Genomic DNA, 16,350 nt, shown 5'->3' on the forward strand with positions numbered 1-16,350 from the left:
GTCCTCTCGCTTGTGAGGCGAGTGCTGTAACCACTGAGCTGCAGGACTCCAACGATAAAACCCCTGACAGGTAAACCACCCGGAGCTCAGTGAGCTGTGAGTTAGGAATGTCTGGAGTTAATCGCTGTACAGATCAAAGGTTTCAGTTGGTTTGAAGCACTAATTTCATGTGGAAGTGAAAGCCATTGTAAGATTAGCTCACTCATAAAGCTGGCTCGTGGCCTCAGATTCCTGTACCTTGTCCTGTACCAGCTGAGTGGGATAATAATGGTAATAACAACAATAATAATAATAATAATAATCCTTGCATTTGATATACGCTTTTCACGTCTTCTAGACGTCTCAAAGCGCTTCACAGAATAGTGAATTGACTACATTTGTAGGTGAAACACAGCAGCCAATTGTACACAGCAGTGTCCCACAAACAGTCGTGGATTGGAATGACCAATTTATTATTGTTTTTTTTGAGGGATTATTATCAGGGTGTGGAGTAAGGAAACTTGTCCAAGGCCTCGCCCGGCCAGGAATCGAACTCAGGTCTCTCACTAATAATAATAGTAATAATAGTAATTCTTGCAAAAAAGACAAATTGGTCACTTCAATCCGCAACTGTTTGTGGGGCACCTCTGTGCACGTGCAATTAATTGGCTGCTGACTAACAAGCGAGGTCCTACTTACTGCTTGGTAAACAGAGGCAAACGCGTGTGCGTGTGTATGTCTGTGTGTGCATGTCTGTGTGTGTATGTCTGTGTGTGCGTTTCTGTGAGTATGTGTGTGTGTGAGTCTGTGTCTGCGTATGTGTCTGTGTGTGTGTGTGTGGAGTAAGGAAACTTGCCCTACGTTTCACCCTGAATACTGAACTCCTGGTAAATAACATTAACTTCTCAGTGAGCCGATAAGTCACAACAACAACAACTTGTATTTACACAGCGCCCTTTATGAGGGTAGCGTCTCGGAGTGGTGGAGCCTGACGCAGAGCCAGTTGGAGGGGAGAGACAGGCAGAAGGTGACCGTGAGCATGGTCAAAGAGAAAGATTTTCAGTCTTGATCTAAAAGAGGGGGAAGGATAGGAGAGGGGAGGAAAGGGGGAAAGGCGGAGGGATCGGTGGAGAGAGCTCCAAAGTCTGACAATACGACCCCCATGATGGATCAGAGTGCACGAGGGACACGCAGGAGGCCGGAGACAGCCGAGAGGAGGCAGTGGGTAGTGGGTTGGGGGGGTCAGCAGGTCGGAGAGAGAGGTAGGGAGGTGCCAGAGCCTGAAGAGATTTGTAGATGATTGAAAGGATCTTGAAATCGATCTACGTTGTCACAGCTATCTACTTCCTGGTGCCATTACGACGTAAATTGTGATAAATATCTTTTTGGTGCTTTCCAAGGTCCTGAAACACAATGCAGATCGGACAGACCATTACTAACAACATTTTACACTGAACCTTTCACATCAGGAGGACGTCCCAAGGACCTGGACAGTCAGGGATTTGGATCTGAGCTGTGGGTTGGGATCAGGACGGGGTGGATGGTGGCGAGGTAGGGGTTAGGAAGGTGACCAGGTTGAAGAGGAAAGTCTTGTGACAGGCCTTGAAGGAGGTGAGGGAGTGATGGGGTGGGATGGAGGGACTGTGGGATGGAGTTCCAGAGGGTGGGGCAGAGTAACTGAAGGCCCAACCGATGGTGGGGCAGGTGAGGCGGGGGATGTGAAGCAGGCCGGAGCCCGCTGAGCAGAGAGAGCGGACAGGTTGTTAGGGGGTATGGGGAGCTGCAGAGTTAGTTCTGGATGATCTGCAGTTTGTAGAGGGAGGCGTTGGGGAGGCCGACAAGCAGGGAGGGGGCAAAGTCAAGCCTGTTTGTGGTGAACACATGGATGAGGGCCTCGGTGGCCTGCGGTGAGAGACAGTGGCGAAGCCGGGCAATATGGCGGAGGTGGGGAAGGCATATCAGGTCATGGCACGGATGAGGGGATGAAGGACAGTTTAGGGTCGTAAAGGACAGAGTTGGGACAGCAAGAGACTGAGCCGGGCTGACACACTGTCCGTGTCAGCCATTTGTTTCCTCACCATGTAAGGGCCTGAATCCTTCTGGGAGACATTGGCAGAGGAAGCCTAAAATATAACCAAACACAGTTTAGCTATTCATTAGCAATGTCGTTAGCAGTAAATAATAATAACCATTGCATTTCATACAGTGCCTTATCACGTCTTCATAACATCTCAAAGCGCTTCACAGGATACAACAACAACAACAACAAGATTCCATTTATAAAGCGCCTTTCACGTCAGGAGGACGTCCCAAGCGCTGCACAGTTGGGTCATGACCCGAGCAGGGGGGAAATGGTCAGGGTAAGGGGAGGGAAGGGAGGGAGCGAGGAGGGGGAAGAGAGTCGAGAGGGGAGCTGAAGGCTCGGTCAAAGAGAAAGGTTTTGAGACCGGCCTTGAAGGAGGAAAGGGAGGAAGCGGCGAAGGCACTGGGGGATAGAGTTCCAGAGCCTGGGGGCTGAGAGGCTGAAGGCCCGACCACCGATGGTAGGGCGATTGGGGCGGGGGACGTGGAGCAGACCGGAGCCAGAGGAACGGAGGGTACGGGCAGGTAGGTAGGGGGATAGTAGGTCGGAGAGGTAGGAGGGAGCGAGGCCGTGAATGGCCTTGTAGGTGAGGATGAGGATCTTGAAATCTTGATACACGGTAAAGAGTAGTGACTGTGTGGTTTCAAAAATAATAATAATCGTTGCATTTGATACAGTGCCTTATCACGTCTTTGAGTCGTATCAAAGGGGAGTCAATTGCCTAAGGTTTTGCCCTGTCCGGGAAACAAAACCGGATCCTCTCGCTTGAGAGGCGAGGGCTCTAACCACTGAGCGACAGGACTGCACAGCACTTACTCTGACATCAATGGTCTCGTAGTATGGTTCACCCTCTGTCTCTTGCTGTGTTTTGGCTGGAAAATAAACAACAACTTGTTTATTCAAAGGCACAGCCTCTGATGGTGGGATGGAGGGAACGAGGGACAAATAGGAGGCCGGTGTGGGGGCGGTGGGGGGTGAGCAGGTCGGAGAGGTAGGGAGGTGCCAGGGCATGAAGGGGTTTGAAAACGAGTGAGAGGATCTTGAAATCGTAGAAAATCTTGAAAATATACAAGAGTTTGTACATTTGCTGAACCGGTGAACTTGGAGAGAAACGGAGAAGGAGGCACTGATAGAGAGACAGAGAGAGAGAGAAAGAGAGAGAGAGAGAGATTGGTAGTGAGAGATAGGGTTAAAGCCTGACAGAAAGACAAAGAGGGAGCGATTGAAAGAGAGAGGGGGAGATGGATGGATAGAGACTGATAGAGAGTGAGATGGAGGGTGATAGAGAGACAGGGGTAGAGGCTGATAGAAAGGAGAGGGTGAAATGGAGTGGGAGAGACTGATAGAGAGAGAGAGAAAGATGGAGGGGGAGAGACTGATGGAGGAAGAGTGAGACGGAGAGGGTAGAGACTGATTGAGTTTGTGATGGAGGTGGATAGAGACTAATAGAGGGAGTGTGAGACAGAGGGGAAGAGACTGACAGAGTGAGATAAAGAGGGAGAGACTGAAAGTGAGAGAGAGTGAGACGGAGGAGGAGTGATTGATAGCGAGAGGGGGAGATGGATGGATAGAGACTGACAGAGAGTGAGATGGAGGGTGATAGAGAGAGAGGGGTAGAAACTGATAGAAAAGAGTGGGTGAAATGGAGAGGGAGAGACTGAGAGTGATGGAGGGTGACAGAGAGAAGGGGTAGAGACTGATAGAAAAGAGAGGGTGAAATGGAGGGGGAGAGGCTGATAGAGAGAGAGAGACAAAGTGGGAGAGACTGATAGTGAAAGAGAGTGAGATGGAGGGGCTAGAGACAGATAGAGAGAGACGGAGGGGTAGAGACTGGCAGAGAGAGAGGACAGTGAGAGGGTGAGTGGCTGAGGGGGTCTGGACTGGTATATAAACAACAGAACATGAAGGTGAAAGGTTTTCCTGTGTATATACGGCCTCACCTTCCTTACGTTTCCTGTAAACGTACACCACAGCGAGTGTTGCAATGACCACCACAGCCACAGCCCCCACTATTGTCCCCACTATCAGGGCCACATTCACTGCGGAGAGAAACACCTTCACTGTCTCTCTATTAGATTATACTCTCGTAACATAGAGACCACAGCACAGACCTCATGTAAATCATAGCAATCCTCGCATTTGATACAGCGCCTTATCACGTTGTTGTAAAGTGTAGTAACTGTGTATTTTGTGGGCGGAACACAGCAGCCAATTGCGCACAGCGGTGACCCACAAACAGTCGTGGATTGATTGACCAGATTTTTTGTTTTTTTGGAGGGATTATGACCCCCAGAAAGTGAACCGTCAATTGACTAACAGCGGGTTCCTACCTACTGCTGATAAACAGAGGTGCACATCTGTGTGTGTATGTGTGTCTATGTGTGTCTGCGTGTGTGTGTGTGTGTGTGTGTGTGTGTGTGTGTCTGTGGGTGTGTGTCTGTGTGTGTGTCAAAATATCATAACTTACCTCCGCCTTTCAAAGTCACGTCAAATTGGAAGAAGTTCTCTCCCATTGCGTTAGTGACACGGCATTGATATGTGCCCTGATCGGTTGCCTGGAATTTACTGATGAGCAGTTTAGAGAAGGTTAGTCCTGAGGTGATGATGAACTTGCCGTCAGAGCCAGTGATGGAGTTGTCTTCCTTCGACCATGTAAAGTGTGCGGGCAGCAGGCCAGGGTCTGACACCCGCACTGTGTCTGTCAGTGACACGTCTAAGGTCACATCTGCCTCCTTCCCCACTTCCACCTGAGGCTCAGACCCTGACGCTCTCTGGGGTTTATCTGTGTAACAGCACAGACAGTGTTCAGCAAAACAGCAACACAGTCACCCCAACAGTCAGTAGGAATAATAATAATCCTCCTGTTTGATACAGCGCCTTATCACGCCATCGAGACATCTTAAATCCCATCTAAAGACCTTCCTCTTCGACCAACCGCACATTCAGCCACCCTCCCACCCCAAAACCCACCCCCCCCTGCCCTCCACCCCTCCTGACCCCAACTCCCAGCTCAGGTCCAAAAACCCTGACTGTGCAGCGTCCCGGGATGTGTTTGCGACGTGAAGGGCGCTATACAAGTGTAATTTGTCATCGTTGTTGCTGTTCAGCCCTCAAGTCCTCACCAATAACTATAGAGCATTGACTGTCAGAGACAACATGGCGTCCAACACATGTGAAGATCTCTCGGGAGCTGAGCTGATCCTTTGTGATGGTGACATTCCCCTCGTTTGTCGCATTGACAATCGTCTGTCCGACCTTCAGCTGAAGGACAGAGTCTGGCACCCCACCAGCCCAGGAGCACATCAACACCAATGCTGTTCCTTTATCTGCTGCTCCGCATGTGATCTGCTGTGTGGGAGCCCCTTGAACAAGGCAAAGACAAACAGTCCAGTTATTGGCTCCACCTTGAGTTGTCCCCACCCTCGCCCGGCTCCACTGGCTCCCCATCCCTCAGAGGATACTGTTCAAGATCCTGGTGCTCAGCTTTAAAGCCCTCCATGGCCTCACTCCTCCCTCCCTACCTCTGTGACCTCCTAATCCCTGACCAACCGGTCCGCTCCCTCTGCTTAGCGGGCTCCGGCCTGCTCCATGTTCCCCGCCCGCCCATCCCCTTCAGCCTCTCTGACCCACCCTCTGAAACTCCCACAATCCCTCTGCCATGCCTCCCTCACCTCCTTCGAAACCTATCTCAAGATCCTCCTCTTCGACAGACCGTGCCTTCGGTCACCCTCCTACACCCATCTCCCTGCCCTCCAACCCTCCTGATAGCAACCTCCAGCTCAGATGTGGGTCCCTGACTGTCCAGCGCCTTGAGACATCCTCCTGACGTGAAAGCCACTGTGTAAATGCCATGTGTTGTTATTTAGACAGTGCCAATTTTGACTGAGATCTAACTCACTGTACACGAGGATTGAAACCTTCTCCGTGTGGCTAATCGTGGTGTAATCATTCTTCACATTGCAAGTGTAATCCCCGCTGTTGTTGAACGTGAGGCTCTCTATAGGCAGCTGTGAGGTGTTGCCGGCAATGACTGTGGTGTTATGTGTCCACCTGTAGTTACACTCTGGGAAACATTTCGTCTGACAGTTGAGCGTCACTAAATCTCCCTCCTTCCCACAGTACTGTCCTGGGACCAAACTGTCACATATCACTTGCCCACTCATATATACTGTGGGTGGATCAGGGCCATCTGAAAGAAAAACATTAAGTGATGACATAGATAGATAAATGGGTGGCAGATGATAGTGTGAGAGAAACAGCCTTTTTACATGTATCACAGACCTCCGACTGTTTGTGGGTCCCTCCTGTGCGCAATTGGCTGCCGTCCCCCGACCCACCCACCCCACCATTGGCGGGAGAGACTTCAGCCACTCTGCCCCAACCTCTGGAATCCTATCCCCCAGTCATTCCGCTTCACGCCCTCCTTAGCCTCCTTCAAGTCACGCCTCAAGACCCTCCTCTTCGACCATGCCATCGGCCATCCCCCTTCCCCGCCCCTCCCTTCTCCCCCCGTGACTCCAGCTCGGGTCTGAAATGCTGTCACTGTCCAGTGCCTTGGGACATCCTCCCGATGTGAAACACGCTATACAAATGTAATCCTGTTGTTGTTGTTGTGTTTCATCCATAAAATATACAGTCAATTCACTTTACAGTATATTCTGTGAAGTGATTTGAGACGTGAGGAGGTGTTTTTTTTGGAGGGGTTAATACATTCGGAAAAGTGATCTGGCAATCGACTAACAAGGGTTCCCGCTTACTGTTAGGTAAACAACAAAATACAACAACAATAATATTACATTTATAGGGCGTCCTTAACGTCGGGAGGACGTCCCAAGACATTGGCGCTGCTAAACAGTGGGGTGTATGTGTGTGGGGGGTGGGGGTGGGGGCGAGTGTTGGGTGGAGTAATGTACCTGCCTAAGCTTTCGTCCTGACCTGCGCGGGAATCAAACCCAGGTCCTCTCGCTTGATAAGGCGATATATCAAGTGCAAGAATGATTATTATTCTGATGATCATGACTATGATCATTATTATTGTTATTATCTTTACTGTTATTGCAGCTCAGGTCACGTGAGGCTGACTTTGGGTCATGGAGTTTAAAGCGAGTCGGGGTTCCTGCTCCTGGTCCCTAAACTCCCTCTCGGGCTCAAGTGTGGGTGTTGCAGTCTGGTGGGGAGATTAGGTTTGTCTGTGGGGCCCTCTACAGTCAAGTGGCCGATTGACACTCAGATAGTGATGGGATCTTTAACCTGAACAGGCAGATAGTTTAACGTCTCATCCAAACAGCGGCTCTTCAATGATAATAACAATAGTGGAGTCCTGTTGCTCAGTGGTTAGAGCATTTGCCTCGTAAGTGAACTTGAGTTCAATTCCCATCAGGGTGCGAATGCTTGGGCAAGTTTCCTTACTCCACACGCCTGATAATAACCCCTCCAGAAAGAAACTAATAGTAAATTGGGCACTTCAATCCACGGCTGTTTTGGGACGACGCTGTGTGCAATTGTGTTTCACCCACAAATATACAGTCAATTCACTTTACAATATATTCTGTGAAGCATTTTGAGTTGTCTCAAAGACGTAAAGAGCGCGGCATCAAATGAAAGGTTTATTATATTATTTATAGGGCAAAACATTGGGCAAGTTTCCTTACTCCGCACGCCTCTGTTTACCTCGCAGTGTGTGGGGACCCAGTTGTTAGTCGACTGATGGATCGCTTTTCCGAGGGTAAAAATTCCTTCAAAAAATAATATTAATGAATTGGTCCCTGAATCCCCAACTGTTTGTGGGACACTGCTGTGTGCAATTGGTTGACATTTTATGGAGTGGTTATTACCTCCAGAAAGTGATCCGGCAATGAACTGACAAGTAGGTTCCCACTTACTGCAGGTCAGCAGAGCCATGTCTATGTGTGTTTCTATGAGTGGAGGAAGGACTATATGAGTTCCAAGTACTGACGTGAGGCTTGAACCCACAACCTTCTGACTTATAGAGAGCTGAGCCAGGCTGGAACAAGTAGGGATATACGTGGGCCAACTGCACTGTCCTGTTCAGCTCACGTTGATCTGGTTTTAACACCACAGCAAATATACTCACAAGTTATCACCAGCTTCACTGGTTTGCTGCTGTCACTGTTCACCGGGTTACTGGCCGCGCAGATAAACCCTCCACTGTCGTTCCTGTGTACGGGGCTGATTGTCAGAGTGCTATTAGCTGCAGACAGTGTGTAACGTGGGGTTACAGGTAACGGGTGTCCATCCAGTGCCCAGGAATAGGTGGGGAACAATCCCATCGCTGTACACCTCAATGTCGTTGTGTCTTTATTCTCGATAAATATCTCCTTGTCTGGACTCAGGCTGATGCTTACATTGGACAGCAGAGCTGTAAGATAAAGTGTTTCATTTCATCCGGATTTACTTTACTTAACACAAAGCTGTTCTGCTTCAGTTCAAGATCCTGGTCCTCACCTTCAATGTCCTCTACAACCTCACTCCTCTTTCCTTACCTCCGCTCCCTCTGCTCAGCGGGCTCCGGCCTGCTTCATGCCCCCCGCCCACCTGCCCCACCATCAGCGGTTGGGCCTTCAGCCTCTCTGCCCCAATCCACGACTGTTTGTGGGACACTGCTGTGTGCAATTGGCTGCAGAGTTTCGCCCACAAAATAGACCGGCAATTCACTTTACAGTATATCGTCCCAAAATACATCACTTTGCACTTCTCCACATTAAACTTCATCATGTCTGCCCATGTTACCAGTCTGTCTATGTCCTCTTGCAGTCTGTTACTCTCCTCCTCACTGTTTACTACTTTTCTTAGCTTAGTATCATGTGTGTGGCTCCTGATCACACACTAAACTCTGTACCCCCATCACCCCAGTCCTGCCCAGGCTCCAAACTTGGCAATTGTGCTCTCTATACCCAAGTCCAGGCCACCTTAAAGACCCATTTCAAGGCCTTCCTCTTCGACCGGCCATGCCTCCAGTCATCCTTCTATTCCAACCCTACCCGCCCTCCACCCCTCCTTATCCCAACCCCCACCTCGAGTGCGGATCCCTGACTATCCAGTGCCTTGGGACGTCGTCCTGATATGAAAGCCACTGTTGTTGTTTACACCATGACATTTTTGACTGAGATAACTAACTCACTGTACACGAGGATTGAAACCTTCTCCGTGCGGCTAATCGTGGTGTAATCATTCTTCACATTGCAAGTGTAATCCCCGCTGTTGTTGAACGTGAGGCTCTCTATAGGCAGCTGTGAGGTGTTGCCGGCAATGACTGTGGTGTTATGTGTCCACCTGTAGTTACACTCTGGGAAACATTTCGTCTGACAGTTGAGGGTCATCAAATCTCCCTCCTTCCCACAGTACTGTCCTGGGACCAAACTGTCACATATCACCTGCCCACTCACAATAAAGGTGAGTGGATCAGGGCCATCTGAAAGAAAAAGCATTAAACTATGGCATAGATAGATAAATGGATGGCAGATGATAGTGTGAGAGAAACAGTCTTTTTACATGTATCACAGACCTCTGACTGTTTGTGGGTCGCTGCTGTGTGCAATTGGCTGCTGCGTTTTGCTCATAACATATAGTCAATTCACTTTACAGTGTATTCTGTGAAGCGTTTCAGTCGTCCAGAAGACGTGAAAAGCGCTGTATCAAATGCAAGGATTATTATATTATTGATAGAGAAAAACGTCGGCCAAGTTTCCCTACTCCCAAACACACCGTCTGTTTACTGAGCAGTAATTAGGAACCCGGTTATTAGTCGATTGGTGGGAATCAAACCAAAGTGCTCTCACTTGCGAGGTGAGGGCTCCAACCACGACAGGACCCCACTGTTTGTTTCTCTATTCACAGCATCAAACCCCAATGTAGAATATTCCAGCATTGCATTGGCGCTTCAGTCTGGACTACATGAGTTCCAAGTACTGACGTGAGGCCACAACCTTCTGACTTATAGAGAGCTGAGCCAGGCTGGAACAAGTAGGGATATACGTGGGCCAACTGCACTGTCCTGTTCAGCTCACGTTGATCTGGTTTTAACACAACAGAGCAAATATACTCACAAGTTATCACCAGCTTCACTGGTTTACTGCTGTCACTGCCCACCAGGTAACTGGCCGTGCAAATAAACCCTCCACTGTCGCTCCTGTGTACGGGGCTGATTGTCAGAGTGCTATTATCTGCAGACAGTGTGTAACGTGGGGTTAGAGGTAACGGGTTTCCATCCAGTGCCCAGGAATAGGTGGGGAACGATCCCATCGCTGTACATCTCAGTGTCACTGTGTCTTCATTCTCGATAAATATCTCCTTGTCTGGACTCAGGCTGATGCTCACATTGGACACCAGGGCTGTAAGATAACGCATTTCATTTCATTCAGAAACTTGTTCCAATTCACTTCACTGACACAGATCTGTTCAGAGTCACTTTGCTGAACCCTACACTTTATTTCTGACGCTGTTTGTTATGATTCACTGTTTATTCAGGTCTCAGTCTGGCTCATTTGGTAGCACAATTTTATGGTTTAAAGTCACACTCTGGGAGCTCACAGTCCAGGTTTATTGGCTTAATGAATGAGATGAAATGGGCCCTTTACTGCAGTCTATCAGGAAGGCAGAGCAAGTGTGTCTCTGCTCCTCTCTCTCTCCTCCTCTCTCCCCACCACCCACTCCCCAACCCCACTCTCTCATTCCCTCTCTCCCCTCTCACTCTTCCCGACCTTGCCCTCTCTTTCCCACTCTTTCCCCCTTCTCTTTCCCCTTCTCTCCCTTCCTCTCTCCCCTCTCCCTTCCCCTCTCTCCCCCTTATCTTTCATGCCTCCCTCTCTTCTCCCTCTCTCTCTCCCCTCTCTCTCTCCCAATCACTCTCTCCCAATCAGCAGTGGTAGGAGCCCAAGGACACAGTTGGTAAGAGACTCATTTGCCTTCCTGACAGACTGCAGTAAGGGCTCTGCTCGCTGGATTCTCCCAAACGCCGGCTCCTGCCACTGCCCTGTGAGGACGTTCCCCAGGGAGGGAGGGAGGGGTGGGGGAGAGGAAGTTGGAACATTGCAAATGGTCGCCGGCCGCACAAAATCACCAACGGGCAGCTGACAGCCCATGTACCGCCTGTTGGACCACACTGAGCTGAATGAATGAAATGAAATCGGTCCGGGGGCCATCACACCCTCCTGTTTGCCCCTCGGCCCCTTCCGCTCCATCATCGGTGGCTGTATTTTCAGCTGTTACGCCCTGAAAGTCTGTCACTCTCTCCCTGTCAATCCCTCCGTCTCCCCCTCTCGTTCCCCACCTTCAAATCCCACCTAATATCCTTCCTTTTTGATTGTGTTTACCGTCACCTCCCCCCTCCCTCTCCCACCGGCTCGGGGTCAGATTCTGCCCCTATCAAGTGCTCTCGGACGCTACCCCACGTGAGGGATGTGGTGTAAATGTAAGTTGTTGTTGTTGTTTACTCACTGTGAACACGCAGTTGTAAAGCTGCTGAGGCTGATCCGTGGTTTAATTCAAACACAGTCACTGAGTACGAACCGGAATCAGCCGGAGTCACTGTGTCCAGACGTAGAGTGGCATTGTTGGGGTAAAGCTCAGCCCGACCCTGGTAGTCTCCATAGTACTTCACTGTTGTTCCCTGTGCTGCTGCGATTGTGGAGCTGGTGTTGACTGTCCATGTTATAGTAAAACTTCCCTGTTCACTGGGCATTACCAGGAAGTACACAGATTGTCCGGCTGTGGCTTCTATGTGACTCTCAGTGACGGTCAGACTGAAAGCTCCCACCTGCTCTGTAACACACAACACACACAACAGTCAATCTCCAGGAAATCTCACAATATAAAAATAATAATATTAATAATAATCCTGCAGTTATTGTTCAAGCACTCGTCTCGCAAGTGAGGAGACCCAGATTTGATCCCCGGGCGGAAGGGCGAAACGTTGGGCAGTTTCCTTACTTCACACACACGCCTCTGTTTGCTTCGCAGTAAGTAGGAACCCGGTTGTTAACCGATTAGAGGCTTTATCGGGATAACAATTCCTTCAAAAAAGTAATAAATTGATGACTCAAACCATGACTGTTTGCGGGCACTACAGTGCACACTGTATAAATGGAATGATTATTAATAGTATAATAATAATCTTTGCATTTCATATAGTGCCTTATCACGTCTTTGAGACGTCTGAAAGCGCTTCACGGGGTGTAATGTAAATTGAATTATTGTATATTTTGTGGGTGAACCCTTTCAGCCAATTGTACACAATAGTGTCCCACACAGAGCTGTGGATTGAGTGACCAATTTTTTTTATTTTGAAGGAATTATTATCCCCAGAGAAGCGATCCGCCAACCGACCAACAAGTGGTTCCTACTTATTGTTCGGTAAATAGAGGCGCGTGTGTGTGGAGTAAGGAAACTTGCCCAACCTCTCGCCCTGTGCCGCCCGGGAATCAAACCCAGGACTCTCACTTGCGAGGCGAGTGCTCCAACCACTGAGCTACAGGACTCCACAATTCAGAACAATTCTGTGGAAACACGACCTCAGTGAGAGAGTGGGAAACGGGATCCCGAAGGAGACAGACGGCGGAAGCAGAAAATGTCATTTATTTCAAGATCAAATTGGATAGATTTCTGCAAGAAAATAATATCTCAGGATACAGTATATAGACACACACACACAGACACACAGTATATAGTTTGGGACACGACATGTGTAGCGACTGCCAGGACGGTGGGAGATGAACGAGATGGACCTTTGCTTATGTTGTTACCAGTAACTCACCCAAATTAGTGACCAGAATGAGCAGAGCAGCCACCAACATCCTCGCGGCTGGAAACCACCACATATACACGTTAGGGAGAGAGACAGAGACAAACTGGATATGGGCTGTCACCTGAACGCAGGGCAGAGTCTGCTGTTAATCATTACTGTTACTGTAGGGAGACCCTGACACTGGCTCTAATGGCACCCGGTGGACTTTCACTTTGTCAGGAATAAATATGTTAATTTATGAGATGAATAGTTTTACTTCCTGTAAGACACACTTTACACCCTCACTATTTTTAATATTATTATAATAATAGTCCTTGCGTTTGACGCAGCGCCTTATCACATTTTTGAGATGTCTCAAAGCACTTCACAGAATACACTGTGAATTGTAGTGACTGTGTGTTTGGTGGGCGAAACGCAGCAGCTAATTGCGCACAGCAATGTTCCACAAACTATATGACCCAATAGTTAACTTTTTTTTTAATAATCCTGCATTTGATACGGTGCCTTATCACATCTTCGAGATGCCTCAAAGCGCTTCATAGGATACGCTGTAAAGTGGAGTGACTGTGTGTTTTGGCGGCTGAAACATGGCAGCCAATTGCACACAGCGACGTCTCCACAAACAGTTGTGGATTGAGTGACCACATTATTGTTATTTTTTTGAAGTTATTATTACCCCCAGAAACGCATTCCGCCAATCAACTGACGACCGGGTTCCTACTGACTGCTGGTAAACAGGGGTGTGAGTAAAAAGTGTGTGTGTGGAGTAAGGAAACTTGCTTAAGGGTTTGCCCTGACACACCTGGGAATCGAACCCAGATCCGTTCGCTTGCGAGGCGAGCGCTCTAACCCCTGAGCTACAGGGACTCCACAAGATACTCACTGAGACACAAGTTTAGTGTGTGTTTTGTGATGTGTTCAGTGACTGTTTAGGGATGTGTTCAGGGTCATGTTTCGTTACCCCATCACCCCCATCTTCGCCCGGCTCCACTGGCTCCCCATCACTGAGAGAGTACAGTTCAAGCTCCTGGTCCTCACCTTCGAAGCACTCCATGGCCTCACTCCCCCCCACCTCTGTGAACTCCTAACTCACCCCCTACCAACCTGTCCACTCTCTCCACTCAGTAGGCTCCGGCCGGCTTCACATCCCCCACCCGCCTCCCCCACCATTGGCTGTCGGGCCTTCAGCCTCTCCGCCCCCTCCCTCGCCTCCTTCAAGGCCAGTTTCAAGATCTTCCTCTTCGACCATCACACCTTTGGTCACCGTCCTACCTTCCTCCTCCCCGTCCTCTACCCTTCCTGATCCCAACCCCCATCCTGGGTATAAACCTCTGACTGTCCAGCGCCTTGGGACGTCCTCCTGACATGAATATAATAATCATTGGATTTGATATCGAGCCTTATCATGTCGTCGTGACATCTCATTCATAGAACAGACTGTAGAGTGGAGTGACTGTGTATTTTGTAGCCAAAACACGGCAACCAATTATCATGTCATTGAAGTGGCTCAAAGAGCTTAGCAGGATATGCTACTGTAAAGTGTAGTGACTGTGTGTTCAGTGACTGTGTAGTGACTGTCAGGGATAGTGTGCACCCCACCACACTCCTAACCTCTGACACAAGATGGAATTATTGCGGTCAAACCAAAGGATTTTTATTACCAGAAGAAGATAACAAGAGAGAAATGTGGAGAGACGAGAGAAGCTGAGATTGTTCTCCTTAGAGCAAGAGGAGGATAGGGGAGATCTAATATAGGTGTTCAAAATGATGAGGGGTTTTGATAGAGTAAATAGGGAGAAACTGTTTCCACTGGTGTGTGGGTCAGTAACGGGAGAACATAAATTTAATATAATTGGGAAAAGAACCAGAGGGGAGACGAGGGGACATTTACGCAGCGATTTGTTACGGTCTGGAACGCACTGCCGGAAAGGGAATTGGACAGGGACTTGAAAAGGAAAAATATGCAGAGATACGGGGTAGGAGCGGGGGAGTGGGACTGATTGGGCAGCTCTTTCAAAGAACCGGCACAGACACGATGGGCTGAATGGCTTCCGCCTGTGCTGTAAGATTCTGTGATTCCATAATCATAATAATAATAATCATTTGATATAGCGCCTTAACACGTCGAGATCTCAGAGCTCTTCACAGAGTACACTGTAAAGTGAATTGACTGTATATTTGTGGGCGAAACGCGGCAGACAATTGCGCACAGCAGTGTCCTACAAACAGTCGTGGATCGAAATAGCCAATATATTATTTTTTGTAAGGAATATTACCCCAGAAAAGTAATCCACCAGTCGACTAACAACCGTATTCTTACTTACTGCAGTGTAAACAGAGGCGTGTGCGTGTGAAATAAGGACATTATGCCCCGACCCGCCCAGGAATCAAACAAAGGTCCTCTCGCTTGTGAGGCGAGTGCTGTAACCACTGAGCTGCAGGACTCCAACGATAAAACCCCTGACAGTTAACCACCCGGAGCTCAGTGACCTGTTAGTTAGGAATGTCTGGAGTTAATTGCTGTACAGCTCAAAGGTTTCAGTTGGTTTGAAGCAGTGATTTCATGTGGAAGTGAAAGCCATTGTAAGATTAGCTCACTCATAAAGCTGGCTCGTGGCCTCAGATTCCTGTACCTTGTCCTGTACCAGCTGACTGGGATAATAATGGTAATAACAACAATAATAATAATAATAATAATCCTTGCATTTGATATACGCTTTTCACGTCTTCTAGACGTCTCAAAGCGCTTCACAGAATAGTGAATTGACTACATTTGTAGGTGAAACACAGCAGCCAATTGTACACAGCAGTGTCCCACAAACAGTCGTGGATTGGAATGACCAATTTATTATTGTTTTTTTTGAGGGATTATTATCAGGGTGTGGAGTAAGGAAACTTGTCCAAGGCCTCGCCCGGCCAGGAATCGAACTCAGGTCTCTCACTAATAATAATAGTAATAATAGTAATTCTTGCAAAAAAGACAAATTGGTCACTTCAATCCGCAACTGTTTGTGGGGCACCTCTGTGCACGTGCAATTAATTGGCTGCTGACTAACAAGCGAGGTCCTACTTACTGCTTGGTAAACAGAGGCAAACGCGTGTGCGTGTGTATGTCTGTGTGTGCATGTCTGTGTGTGTATGTCTGTGTGTGCGTTTCTGTGAGTATGTGTGTGTGTGAGTCTGTGTCTGCGTATGTGTCTGTGTGTGTGTGTGTGGAGTAAGGAAACTTGCCCTACGTTTCACCCTGAATACTGAACTCCTGGTAAATAACATTAACTTCTCAGTGAGCCGATAAGTCACAACAACAACAACTTGTATTTACACAGCGCCCTTTATGAGGGTAGCGTCTCGGAGTGGTGGAGCCTGACGCAGAGCCAGTTGGAGGGGAGAGACAGGCAGAAGGTGACCGTGAGCATGGTCAAAGAGAAAGATTTTCAGTCTTGATCTAAAAGAGGGGGAAGGATAGGAGAGGGGAGGAAAGGGGGAAAGGCGGAGGATCGGTGGAGAGAGCTCCAAAGTCTGACAA

At 48.6% G+C, this 16,350-nt stretch overlaps 1 protein-coding gene across 1 annotated transcript; it reads right to left on the bottom strand.

Annotated features, from left to right (window-relative positions):
- Positions 1-1,251: 1,251 nt before the first annotated feature.
- LOC121851609 (hemicentin-1-like) lies at positions 1,252-12,923 on the bottom strand. Its single transcript, XM_042345651.1, has 12 exons — positions 12,834-12,923; positions 11,519-11,842; positions 10,129-10,413; positions 9,204-9,494; positions 8,157-8,441; positions 5,961-6,251; positions 5,185-5,424; positions 4,530-4,844; positions 4,003-4,101; positions 2,879-2,934; positions 2,058-2,102; positions 1,252-1,382 (listed from the first exon to the last, which is right to left on the bottom strand). The coding sequence occupies exons 1-12, from the start codon at positions 12,895-12,897 to the stop codon at positions 1,320-1,322; spliced, it is 2,358 nt and encodes a 785-aa protein (XP_042201585.1). The 5' UTR covers positions 12,898-12,923; the 3' UTR covers positions 1,252-1,319.
- Positions 12,924-16,350: the final 3,427 nt, after the last annotated feature.

Source organism: Callorhinchus milii, unplaced genomic scaffold (assembly GCF_018977255.1).
Source record: "Callorhinchus milii isolate IMCB2004 unplaced genomic scaffold, IMCB_Cmil_1.0 Scaffold71, whole genome shotgun sequence".
NCBI classification, from domain to species: Eukaryota; Metazoa; Chordata; class Chondrichthyes; order Chimaeriformes; family Callorhinchidae; genus Callorhinchus; species Callorhinchus milii.

Coding starts and splice junctions, on each gene's coding strand:
- LOC121851609 (XM_042345651.1), bottom strand. CDS start 12,897: ATGTGGTGGTTTCCAGCCGCGAGGATGTTGGTGGCTGCTCTGCTCATT. Junction 10,414..11,518: donor TTTACAACTGCGTGTTCACA/GTGAGTAAACAA, acceptor GTTATCTTACAG/CCCTGGTGTCCAATGTGAGC. Junction 8,442..9,203: donor GGTTTCAATCCTCGTGTACA/GTGAGTTAGTTA, acceptor TTTATCTTACAG/CTCTGCTGTCCAATGTAAGC.